Genomic DNA, 12,398 nt, shown 5'->3' with positions numbered 1-12,398 from the left:
ACTGGGGCTACACATTAAGAGGCTTGTCCATCTGCCTCACCCGTGCCCGGGGATTCGAACCTGGGCCTTCTTGGTTGTGAGCCGAGCGTGCTAACCACTACACTACGTGGTGTGTAAGTGTGTGTGTGTGTGTGTGTAATGATGCAGCTTGGAAGGTCGTCTTATGACAATTATTGATGAATGAAGGTAAAGGATGCGTGTCTATTACTTCTCTTTGTGTGTGTGTGTGTGTGTGTACATAACACACACACACATACACACACACTTATAAAAGTAGTAATGACATGCGCATCTATTACCTTCATTTGTCAATAATTATCATAAGGCAACCTTCTCAGCTGCATCAGCGCACACACACACACACACACACACACACACACACACACACACACACACACACACACACACACACACACACACACACACACACACACACACACACACACAAACATAACTGACTGTCTTCAGCCTCTCTCTCACCAGCGCAATGTTGCATCTCTAGCTGTCTTCTACCGCTATTTTCATGCTAACTGCTCTTCTGATCTTGCTAACTGCATGCCTCCCCTCCTTCCACGGCCTCGCTGCACAAGATTTTCTTCTTTCTCTCACCCCTATTCTGTCCACTTCTCTAATGCAAGAGTTAACAAGTATTCTCAATCATTCATCCCTTTCTCTGGTAAACTCTGGAACTCCCTGCCTGCTTCTGTATTTCCACCTTCCTATGACTTGAATTCCTTCAAGAGGGAGGTTTCAAGACACTTATTCATCAACTTTTGACCACTGCTTTGACCCTTTTATGGGACTGCCATTTCAGTGGGCATATTTTTTTATTGGATTTTTGTTGCCCTTGGCCAGTGTCACTCATACATAAAACACACACACACACACACACACACACACACACACACACACACACACACACACACACACACACACACACACAGAAATTATATTAGAAATTATTAGAAATTAGATAAGTTACCACTCACGAGCCTACGTGACACCATGTATGTGAGCAACGCATGTTTTTAAGCATCTGGAGCAAAGTGGTTAAAGGAAAACTTTTTGACTTGAAATGTAATTAGATTCATCAGTTATTTTTCTGGCTGACATTGTTTTTGGAAGGTGGCACTTAAAAGATATGTGAATGCTGTATCTAGATATAAACAAACATTCACAAATACTCATTCCATTATGTGTCTGTCATTAGGCCCTCAAATAAACAACAAATTAAGTGAGGAGTTACCATCTCCCTTCCTGGCTTGCGCTCCAGTTGCTCTGAGTTGTAGCAGCAGTGACGTGTGGCACCCAGGATGAAGGTGGTCTGCAGGGTGGTCTGTGTCAGGGTGATGATGGCAGACAGCAGCAGCAGCACCGTGACAGCTCAAGCATCCTGTTGAAATTATCACATTTTTAAATGCTGAAAAGTGAAGGAAAAACTTGTCTCCATGGAATGTGGAAGTACACAACAACAACTCTGAAAGATTTCTTACAATAATAAGTCATCATTCATTGTATCCTTTTTTGTTGGCCACAAGATTATCATACAAATTTTCCATAGACATCTGCAAATTGGTACCTCTAGCTGTTATTAAATATGATATTAAGTTTGATAAATGTATTTATTTCATTATACATGAAAGTAATTGATTGCAAAAAAAAAATAATAACCAAAATATATTTTGACTTTTACTTTACAATGCCTTAACTGTTTGCTTTTAAAAAAATATGTAGATTTATTTTTTCATTTTAAAACTTATAGTCTAGACAACTAACTGGCCTTAAATTTTTCTGATATACAAATAAAGTAAGAAAGAGAGCACATTTCACTAACACTCATGGTGAAGTGTCCACCAATGATGGTGAAGGAGGTACACATGTAAACTCCAGTCTGACCAATGACCAACACAATTTGTCCAGCTGCATGTCTCTATCGGGCACAAACTCCACCTCCCGCATCTGTATCATGCCCACCACCACCGTCACCGTGGCAACACTGAAAAATGGAATCTTATCATTCACACTGTTACAAAAAATATACTCCCATATATATATATATATATATATATATATATATATATATATATATATATATATATATATATATATATATATATATATATATATATATATATATATATATATATATATATATATATATATATATATATATATATATATATATATATATATATATATATATATATATATATATATATATATATATATATATATATATATATATATATACTCGTATATATATATATAAATGGATTACTATTCCCAACGTTAAAAATTCTTTAGCTAATCTTACTTTGATATTTTGCATCCAATATTAACTACAATTTTTTCCTATGACATTTTCCAACTACACTTAAAGCCTTTCACTGTGAAACAAAACAATTAGAAGCATCAGAAGCAATGCATGCAGTCTCCTTTATAACCATCTACAAGACGTAGAGTTGGCATTGAAAAAGAATACATTTTGCAATTTCTTCCCAGTTCTAAGACTGGATGTGGCTGTAGAACGAATAAAGATGTCTTGAGAGTGACTGGATAATTAAAATCCCCCATAATTATGCAATTATTAACGCAACAAATGTCCGCAATAAGGTCATAAAGTTTTTTTGTCCGTAACAGGTAACTGGACTAGAGGATGATAGACGAGACCTAATGTTATTTTACAAGATTTATTTTCTAACTGGATGAAAGTGATGTCTATATTAGCAATGGTTGGGGTCGGGAGTAAATGAGGATGAAGATTGGCTTCCCTATGTTAAGGTGTTAGTTTTCATATTTATTGAGAGAGAGAGAGAGAGAGAGAGAGAGAGAGAGAGAGAATCAAGCCATTTGAAGTACATTTTTAGTCCCTTTATTTACACCATATTGCCTCTCTCTCTCTCTCTCTCTCTCTCTCTCAATAAATATGAAAACTAACACATTAACATAGGGAAGCTAATTTTAAAGACTCCTTAAATGAAACAGTAGTCTGACCCCCCTCTGCTCTCTCTCTCTCTCTCTCTCTCTCTCTCTCTCTCTCTCTCTCTCTCTCTCTCTCTCTCTCTCTCAGGTGGAGTTGGCAAGGTACCACCTCCGCCCCTGCCAATGTCTCTCATGACTTCAAGACGCCTCACTGTAACCTAACTTAATCTCACCTCACCTAAACTAACCTAACCTCAACTAACGTAATCTAACCAAACCTCACCTCACCTAACCTAACCAAACCTCACCTCACCTAATTTAACCAAACCTCACCTCACCTAACCTAACCTAACCTCACCTAACATAATCTAACCAAACCTCACCTAACCTAACCTCACCTCCTCTCATCTAACCTAATAATTCCTCACCTAATCTAACTTAATTTCTTCACTTATGCTAGTTTAACCTAATGCAACCTTTGCTAACTCAATTACCTTAACTAACCTAATTAATCTGCTATAACTTAACATGATCTAACGTAACCTATGTCATCCAAATCTTACTTTAATCTAATCTAATCTAACCTATGCAAGTTAATGTAAATTCATCTAATATAACCTAAACTATGCTAGTCTAACCTATCCTTAACTTACCTAACCTAACACACTATCTTAACCTAACCTAACCTTACTTAGCCTTACAATCTAATACACTTCAACTTACATAGCCTAACCTACTAACTTAAAATACTAACTAATACTAATACTAACTTAATACTAACTTAAAACCTTCCTATGCTTATATCACTTCTATATCCTCCTCCTCCTCCTCCTCCTCTTCCTCTTCCCTAACACAGTGACTCAGCGAAGCCAAGAAAACACGTAATTTCTGAATACTATCTTTAAGAGGTTCACCCAGTCAGCCCTCTTCCTCCTCCTCCTCTTTCCTGACCCCCATCCTCCCTTCTTTACTCACGTGTCTCTCCCTCCCTACACACACACACACACACACACACACACAGAGCGGGTCTCACAATGGTAATACACACATACATACGGACACTGACCCACCACACACACCCAGTCACCCACACCCACCCACATACATGTACACACGGACGCACACAGCCTGTCACCCTTACGTCAAACAGATTACACCCTTCTTCTCCCTGTCACTCATCCATCACACATCCCAGTCTCTCTCTCATCTTCTACTCTGTTAAATAACCAGTTAACACTCCTAGACTCCCTAGCCGGCGGGTTACTCTCACTAGGACCATATGACTAAAAATACGTCACATGGCCCGGTCAGAGAGAGCTAGCCTGGTCTGCCTACGCGAATCGAAAGCGTTTATTTGGGTACGGTTTAAAGGGACGAAGGTTTAAAGGGACAGTCTCTGCGTGAGTGTGTTTGGTCAAATGCTGAATACTCACGCCTGGTTCATTATACAGCCACATGGTCAGGCACAGATCACTCCTCCACGACACACACATAAACAAACACACAAAAACACTAACTAGTAACTGTACCTTTAGTTTCGTCTGCTCTCAAAATATTCCTCCATTACTAATGTAACCCACATTCCCTACTGGTATACTTTCCTCGGAACACCCATATTTTTAAGAGCTTTTTATCCACCATATATGCCTCGGTTAACTCTCATCTTGGCTGGAAATTAAACTATATTGTATCAGTGTGGCCATCTTGAGGTCCCGGATGAAATGGCGGGCTGGGATTGGCTGTTCACGACCCGTTGTCATGGTGATGGTGGATGCCATTCACTTGACAGCTCATATTTTCTCGCTATTGAAAGGAGTTTATTAGAGCGTAACTGAAGCGTGTAAAGGCATCATTCCGCACTATACTATTAAGATATTGTAGTTCTGAAGTGTTCCTAGGGTTAGTAGGCTTGGATAAGGAGTATAACACAATTTAGATGGTGTGAAGAGCGGATGTTTTCGCGCGAAATTCAAAAAATTCCAGCCTCTGATATGATTACGTATGACTTAAGATATTGTAGTAAGAAAGTATCTGTGGGGTTAATAAGCTTGGGTAAAGAGTATAGGGGAATTTAAAGGACGTTTAAGAGACGGAGTGTGAGGAGAAGGTGTGTCAGCGCGATTCAAGTAATTCAAACCTGTCTGAGTTGATTCCACAGAAGACTCTTAAGATATTATATTGCTGAAGTGTTCCTAGGGTTATTAAGATTGGGTAAAGAGTGTAAGGGAATTTAAAGAGTGGATAAGGGAGGGAGTGGAGCGATTTGATGTCATACAGACCAAAGCCAGGTTACAGAGGGGTTTTATCTTTTAAAGGGGGCGACTCTGTTTCCTTGACCGAGTGACGAGGGAGAAGAAAAAAAATAAGAAGAGACATCAGCCACTGAACCACAGGGAGAGGAGTGAAGGTCCTTTCTCACTGTTCCCTATATAAGACACCATACACTCTAGAACACCAGGCCAGAAATCAAGAAACACGTGCTATTACAATATAGGTGAAGCTTAAGGACACGTCAGTAATTCAGCAACAGACAGTATTTCACAACTCTGCTTCACAAACTTTCTCGCAACGCAACCGGAATGTTTTAGCATGTTGTTCTTGTTTTGCTGTAGTTAAATGAATAACAGAATAAACAGGGAAGATAGATTTTTTCTTTTTTACCCAGAAACATAAAAACGTACATAATTTCTACTAGAACCTGATAAAAATTAAGAAAGATAAGACGCCAGATCGTTTGAGGATACAAGTTTCTCTTCTGTTATATAAAAATTACAGAACAAACAAGAATAGATGGATTTTTGTGCTAGTCATGAAAATGCCTTTGAAAACCTAAATAACAGACCAGAACATGATAAAAGTTCAGATAAGACGCGGGAAGATATGATAACACGGATTCCTGTTGTGTAATAAGTTGAATTACATAAGAAACACGTAGAGCTGGATTCTTTTTTTCCTAGAGTCACGAAAATACCTCTGAAAACCTAAATAGATCTCTAGAAATTTATAAAAGTTAAAATAAGACGCTGGACCATTTGGTAACACGAATTTCTGCTCTGTACTAAACTGCATTACAAAACAAAAACAGTAGCTAATATCGAATACATCACATCACATTCTATTTCCCAAATCACGCGTGGCAGCTTCCTATCTTATTAGCAATGCCAGTGTGTTCACCAAAGGCCGTGATTCTGTTGATGAGTGACAGGGAGACCAGAACACTTAGACAACTAATGGGACTTGCGGTGGCTGGGATAACGAAGCACGAAGTAACTTGCTAACGAGTACTGTAGTGAGGGCAAGACAACATCCTCCCTCCACTTAGCCACTGCACACATTGAATGGCTAGGGAAAGTATCGTAATTATTCATTTTTAGTCGGAAGAAGGACGGTCATCAGAGGAATTCCGTAGCAGAAACTCCTACACAGCGATGCATTTCCTTCAATAAAATCAAAACCACTGCAAAATAAACCTTCAAAACTCCACACAAAATAAACTAATCTACCTCCTATGGCTAATATTTGAGCGTCATTCACTTCAGGACATTACAAAACATAAACAGAATGTGTGTATGTGTGTGTGTGTGTGTGTGTGTGTGTTTTACATTTCCAGTAAGCATTAAGTTTATTTATTTGTCTTTCCCAACTTGATCTAAACTTAAAGACAATTAAAACATCAATTTTTACATATGGCTGCTTTCCCTCCTTGTGTGTGTGTGTGTGTGTGAGAGAGAGAGAGAGAGAGAGAGAGAGAGAGGCTAGCAGTTTGTTTGTGTGTGTGCATAATTTCTCTCTTGTCTAGCCTTTTCCCCCACCCTGTATAGGCCTAAGTTTTCCTCTATAGGCTCAGAACAAACAAACAAATGAATGAATGAGAAATATCCAATTTAAAGCTACAATTATTTTCACCTCTTAAACTAAACAGGAAAAAAAACACTGATATTTTCATTACGATTATCAAAGTTTTTATTTCCTCACACACACATACACACACACACACACACACACACAAAGGTTTTTTTTTAAGTATGTTTGTTTTTTTCATAATTTTCTTTTTTTTTCATTTTTTTTCGGAATCTTTTGCACACAAAGTTTTTTTTTAAGTATATTTGTTTTTTTTTTTCATAATTTTCATTTTTTTTCCATTTTTTCGGAATATTTTGCACACACACAGTTTTTTAATGTATATTTGTCTTTTTTTCATAATTTTCCTCACTTTTTTCATTTCTTCATAATCATTTGCCTCTTATCATTCAGCTTAAGTACATTTGTGGTCTTCAGTTTAATGAATTTATTTTATTTATTTATTTTCTTTGACAAATTCATACAAAACAACAACATATTTTAATTATTAAATTTTTTTTTGACAATATTGATACAACTTGAAATATTTTACTAAGACAACTTGAAATAAAGAATAGATCAACACACACACACACACACACACACAGTCTCTCTCTCTCTCTCTCTACAATTAATAGTTTCGTATGTGTGTGTGTGTGTGTGTGTAGGTTAAGTTTATAAAGATCATGACCAGTATTCTGTATGTATAAAGATAAGCTTAATTATACTGTGTGTGTGTGTGTGTGTGTGTGTGTCTATATATATGTAATGTACGACTTTTTATTGCACTCAAAAAAAAAAAAAAAACACACACACACACACACAGAGAGAGAGAGAGAGAGAGAGAGAGAGAGAGAGAGAGAGAGAGAGAGAGAGAGAGAGACTGACTTAAACCCTAGACATAACAATGATAAAAAAATTGTAATAATAATAATAATAATAATAATAATAATAATAATAATAATAATAATAATAATAATAATAATATATATTTGATAATTATCTCAATACTTGTCAACTTGATTGTGTCTGTCCTACTACACCCACACACTGCCATGAGCTGTAGTAATATTTGTGTACACGCACCTGTGTGTGTGTATGTCTTGACTATTAATAAGACTATTTGTATATCTATTGTTTCAAATAGTAGTAGTAGTAGTAGTAGATGTGGTTATTCTCTCTCTCTCCCTCTCTCTCTCTCAGCTGTTAATCATCTCTCTCTCTCTCTCTCTCTCTCTCTCTCTCATTCTTGTGTGTGTGTGTGTGTTCCTGACACACACACACACACACACACACACAAAATTTATTTATAAAGAATATGATTACAAGTATTGGGGTGAGACATGCAGGTACACACACACACACTAACACTAATCAAACAGGGTGGCTTAACAAACACCCTTAAGACTCAGCCAGGGTGACAACACACACCCTTACAGCTAGCACTCCCCCCACACACTTAAAAAGTACACAAGGTGACAAAAAACACCCTTAAAATTTTCCCTGACCATATTAAATATCCTTAAACTGAAAAGGGTGACCAAAAAACACCTTTTAAACATTTCTGACCATTTTGAACACCCTTAAACTGAACAGGGTGACAAAAACACCCTTAAAATTTTTCCTGGTCATATTAAACACCCCTAAACTGTACAGGGTGACAAAAAACACCCTTTAAACATTTCTGACCATTTTAAACACCCTAAAACTGAACAGGGTGACAAAAAACACCCTTAAAATTTTTTCTGGCCATATTAAACACCCTTAAACTGAACAGGGTGACAAAAAACACCCTTAAAATTTTTCCTGGCCATATTAAACACCCTTAAACTGAACAGGGTAATGAGCAACACCCTTAAAATTTTTCCTGACTATATTAAACACCCTTAAACTGAACAGGATGACAAAAAACACCCTTAAAATTTTCCCTGACCATATTAAACACCCTTAAACTGAACAGGGTGACAAAGAAACACCCTTAAAATTTTTCCTGACCATTCTCCAACACCCTTGCAGTCTCTTGGCTATGCTGGTCACCCTTACAGACAAACACACACACACACACTGAAGACCTCTCCCAGCCATAAACACACACACACACACACACACACACACACACACACACACACACACACACCCCTAGACTTGTTAAGGGTGAGGGAGCCTTTAAGTACTCTCTAGACACCCTTAAAACTCCACAGACACACACAAACACACACAGATACCGTTAATCTCTACAGAAAGGGAAAAATCACACACAGACAGACACACAGACACACACACTCCACCAGACACCCACACACACCTGCACACACCCACACACACCCTAGATTAGCCTCAAAGCTCCTCTTTCCTCTATCTTGACAAGTTCCACCTCGAAGACCAGCGTGGTGTGGGGAGGTATCTTTGGAGGCGCCCCTGAAACTCCATAGCCGAGGACCGAGGGGATGACAAGCTTCCTCTTCTGCCCCTCACACATCCTTGGGGGGCGGGGCGGGGTGAAGGCGTCAGAAGCACATGGGGAATACAAAGGAAGGTCAAATAGAGATAGATATGGGAAAATAACATCTTTATCTCTCTCTCTCTAATATACACCACCACCACTGCCACTACTCACCCAATCAGTCCCTGGTCCCAGCCTCGGATGACCTGACCTGACCCCAGCGTGAAGGTCAGGGGTTGTCCTCGAGGGTAACTGCTGTCGAATTCTGTGCCATTTTCCAGCTTTCCCTGTTAAGTTAGGTTAGGTTAGGTTAGGTTATATTCTCTCTCTCTCTCTCTCTCTCTCTCTCTCTTCTTCACCCTCCCCTCTCTCTTCATCATCTCCTCTTTCTTTTTCTCTCTCTCTCTCTCTCTCTCTTGGTTCATCGCCCCCCCCTCTCTCTCTCTCTTGGTTCATCCCCCTCTCTCTCTCTTGGTCATCTCCCTCTCCCTCTCTCTCTCTCTCTCTCTCTCTCTCTCTCTCTCTTCATCACCCCCTCTCTCTTGGTCATCCCTTCTCTCTCTCTCTCTCTCTCTCTCTCTCTCTCTCTCTCTCTCTCTCTCTCTCTCTCTCTCTCTCTCTCTTCATCACCCTCTCTCTCTTGGTCATCCCTTCTCTCTCTCTCTCTCTCTCTCTCTCTCTCTCTCACCGCATAGTGCATGTAAAGCAGGTCCCCTCATCTGCTCTTCAGCGTACAATTATCTACTCTTTTCTTCACCCCAATCTGCAGCTTCTTCACTTTCTCCTTCTTCTTCTCCTCCTCCGCCGCGCAGCTCACCGCCAGCACCACCACCACCACCGCCGCCACAGTCTCCAGGCGCATGCTGTGGGAGGAGGTGGAGGTGAAAGGAGGTGGAGGGAGAGAAGGAGGGAGGGGTGCAAGTTAGCTGTCTGATGTCATGTTTGTGGTGGTTTGCAGTGGTTAGGGAGCTTAAGGAGGGGTTCAGGGGGGGGTTAAGGGGGTTTCAAGGGAGTTCAGGGAGGTTAAGTTTGGTTCAGGGGGTTTAAGGGATTCAGGGAGGTTCAAGGGTGTTACAGGGGGATTCAAGGGAGTTCAGGGGGGTACTAGGGAACTTCAAGGGCGCTTAAGGGTGTTCAAGGAGGGTTCATAGTGGTTCAGGGAGTTTAAGGGGGTTCAGGGGGTTCAGGGGGTATTCAGCATCACATTATTTAAGTTAGGGGGCCAAGGGAGCTGTTAGGTTAATCAGATTGAGTTAGGTTAGGTTAGGATAGGTTAGGTTAAGTTAGATTTTGTTAGGATAGGTTAGGTTAGATCAAGTTACGTTAGGATTAGGATAAGTTAGGATAGGTTAGGTTACATCTGGGTTGGGTTAAGTTAGATCAAGTTAGGTTAGGATTAGGATAAGTTAGGATTGGATAGGTTAGGTTTGGTTAGGCTACGTCTGGATCGGGTTAAATTAAGTTAGATCAAGTTACGTTAGGATTAGGATAAATTAGGATAGGTTAAGTGTGTTACTAGTTACGAGTCCATATTTGTTCCCTGGCACAAAAATTTCCGAAAAGACTCTCTCTCATCTTAAACTTTCACGAAGGTTCAAATTTCACTTAAGCAAGCGTTCCTCTCATGAACACCCCGCTGCCTCGCCACCTCCAGGAGTGTTGAGGCTGGGGAGGCGCGGGAAGACAGTATAGACGATAATGCAAAGATGTACAGGAAGATTTAGATTAGCTTACAAATTCTACTGCTTCGTGTCTCATTCACTCCTGTGTTTATCATCATTTCTTCACGTCTACACACAGTTTCAATCACTCACACACACATCCACACCACCATATGACTCTCACCAGCTCTCACACGCGTAATCAATCTCACCTGACAGGCAATAACTGAGAAAAGTTGAAAAACGTTGAATATTCTCGTCCGCTGCCCGTCACCACGCTGCCTTCTTGAACGTAAACAAATCTGGCGCCTTCCGATTGGTAGAGAGGAAAGCCGCTTTCAGCTGTCACAATTCTGGCTTCTGATTGGACTAGGGACGGATCGCGTTCAGGTGCTGACTTTGACTCTAATATATTATCTTACTGATTATTGATTTCTATGCATTTTTTGTTTTATTGTAATTTACTGTAATTTATTTAGTTATTTTAAATTGATTTTGAGCTCAGAATAACTTTAATTAATGCTATGAATTGCGTGTGTGTGTGTGTGTGTGTGTGTGTTTGTTGTCAAAACGAATGAAATAAAGCAAGCAAGCAAGAGTGGAGTGATGACAGACCTCCTTCACTCACGCTGAAGACAACTTCGCCCCATCTGTCAGCGGGGAGAGGGCGGGTTTGGGTGGGGAGGGGGAAGAAACACCGCCATTTACCTGAAGGGGCGTGTCCAAGATTCACTTATCTCAACCCAAAAATATTATGGGGCGCTCGCTTCCTCATCACCCACGCTTACTCTATTTCTACCATAACATATTCCACACACGCACAACAAGGCATATTAATCAAACTGCTTTGACACTTTTATGGGACTGCCATTTCAGTGGCCAGTTTTTTTTTCATTAGATTTTTGTTGTCCTTGGCCAGTGTCACTCCTACATATATATATATATATATATATATATATATATATATATATATATATATATATATATATATATATATATATATATATATATATATATATATATATATATATATATATATATATATATAAAGCGAACGTTGATATTATTATTATTATTATTACTATTATTATTATTATTATTATTTTTATTTATTTATTTATTTATTTTTCTGTAGGAGTGACACTGGCCAAGGGCAACAAAAAGTTAATAAAAAAACTGGCCACTGAAATGCCAGTCCCATAAAAGGGTCAAAGGAGTGGTCAAAAATTGCTGAATAAGTGTGTTGAAACCTCCCTCTTGAAGGAATTCAAGTCATAGGAAGGTGGAAATACAGAAGCAGGCAGGGAGTTCCAGAGTTTACCAGAGAAAGGGATGAATGACTGAGAATACTGGTTAACTCTTGCGTTAGAGAGGTGGACAGAATAGGGGTGAGAGAAAGAAGAAAGTCTTGTGCAGCGAGGCCGCGGAAGGAGGGGAGGCATGCAGTTAGCAAGATCAGAAGAGCAGTTAGCATGAAAATAGCGGTAGAAGACACCTAGATATGCAACATTGCGGCGGTGAGAGAGAGGCTG

General features: G+C 39.4%; 1 protein-coding gene and 1 long non-coding RNA gene across 5 annotated transcripts in view; both read right to left on the bottom strand.

The window, feature by feature from the left end:
• The window catches only part of LOC135113353 (uncharacterized), a 6,952-nt gene extending 2,364 nt beyond the window's left edge, over positions 1–4,588 (bottom strand). Inside the window, exons 1-3 of one of the 4 annotated variants that reach the window (XR_010274811.1) lie at positions 4,452–4,588; positions 1,835–1,996; positions 1,247–1,393 (exon numbers count right to left, since the gene is read on the bottom strand). This is a non-coding gene — a long non-coding RNA (uncharacterized LOC135113353). The other 3 variants (XR_010274810.1, XR_010274813.1, XR_010274812.1) reach the window with 3 other exon arrangements.
• Positions 4,589–8,430: 3,842 nt separating this feature from the next.
• Positions 8,431–11,235, bottom strand: LOC135113352 (peptidyl-prolyl cis-trans isomerase FKBP2-like). The gene is made up of 4 exons (XM_064028606.1): positions 11,079–11,235; positions 9,963–10,068; positions 9,380–9,492; positions 8,431–9,242 (listed from the first exon to the last, which is right to left on the bottom strand). The coding sequence occupies exons 2-4, from the start codon at positions 10,065–10,067 to the stop codon at positions 9,089–9,091; spliced, it is 372 nt and encodes a 123-aa protein (XP_063884676.1). The 5' UTR covers position 10,068; positions 11,079–11,235; the 3' UTR covers positions 8,431–9,088.
• Positions 11,236–12,398: the final 1,163 nt, after the last annotated feature.

This window comes from Scylla paramamosain, chromosome 25 (genome assembly GCF_035594125.1).
Source record: "Scylla paramamosain isolate STU-SP2022 chromosome 25, ASM3559412v1, whole genome shotgun sequence".
NCBI classification, from domain to species: domain Eukaryota; kingdom Metazoa; phylum Arthropoda; class Malacostraca; order Decapoda; family Portunidae; genus Scylla; species Scylla paramamosain.
The sequence above is the reverse complement of the archived record's forward strand: the minus strand, read 5'-3'. Positions and strand labels throughout refer to the sequence as shown.

Excerpts from the sequence above, each read along its gene's own strand:
- LOC135113352 (XM_064028606.1), bottom strand. The coding sequence starts at position 10,067 with ATGCGCCTGGAGACTGTGGCGGCGGTGGTGGTGGTGGTGCTGGCGGTG. Across the intron at positions 9,493-9,962 it reads TGAAGAAGCTGCAGATTGGG|GGAAAGCTGGAAAATGGCAC; the intron begins GTGAAGAAAAGA and ends CTAACTTAACAG. Across the intron at positions 9,243-9,379 it reads TGGGACCAGGGACTGATTGG|GATGTGTGAGGGGCAGAAGA; the intron begins GTGAGTAGTGGC and ends CCGCCCCCCAAG.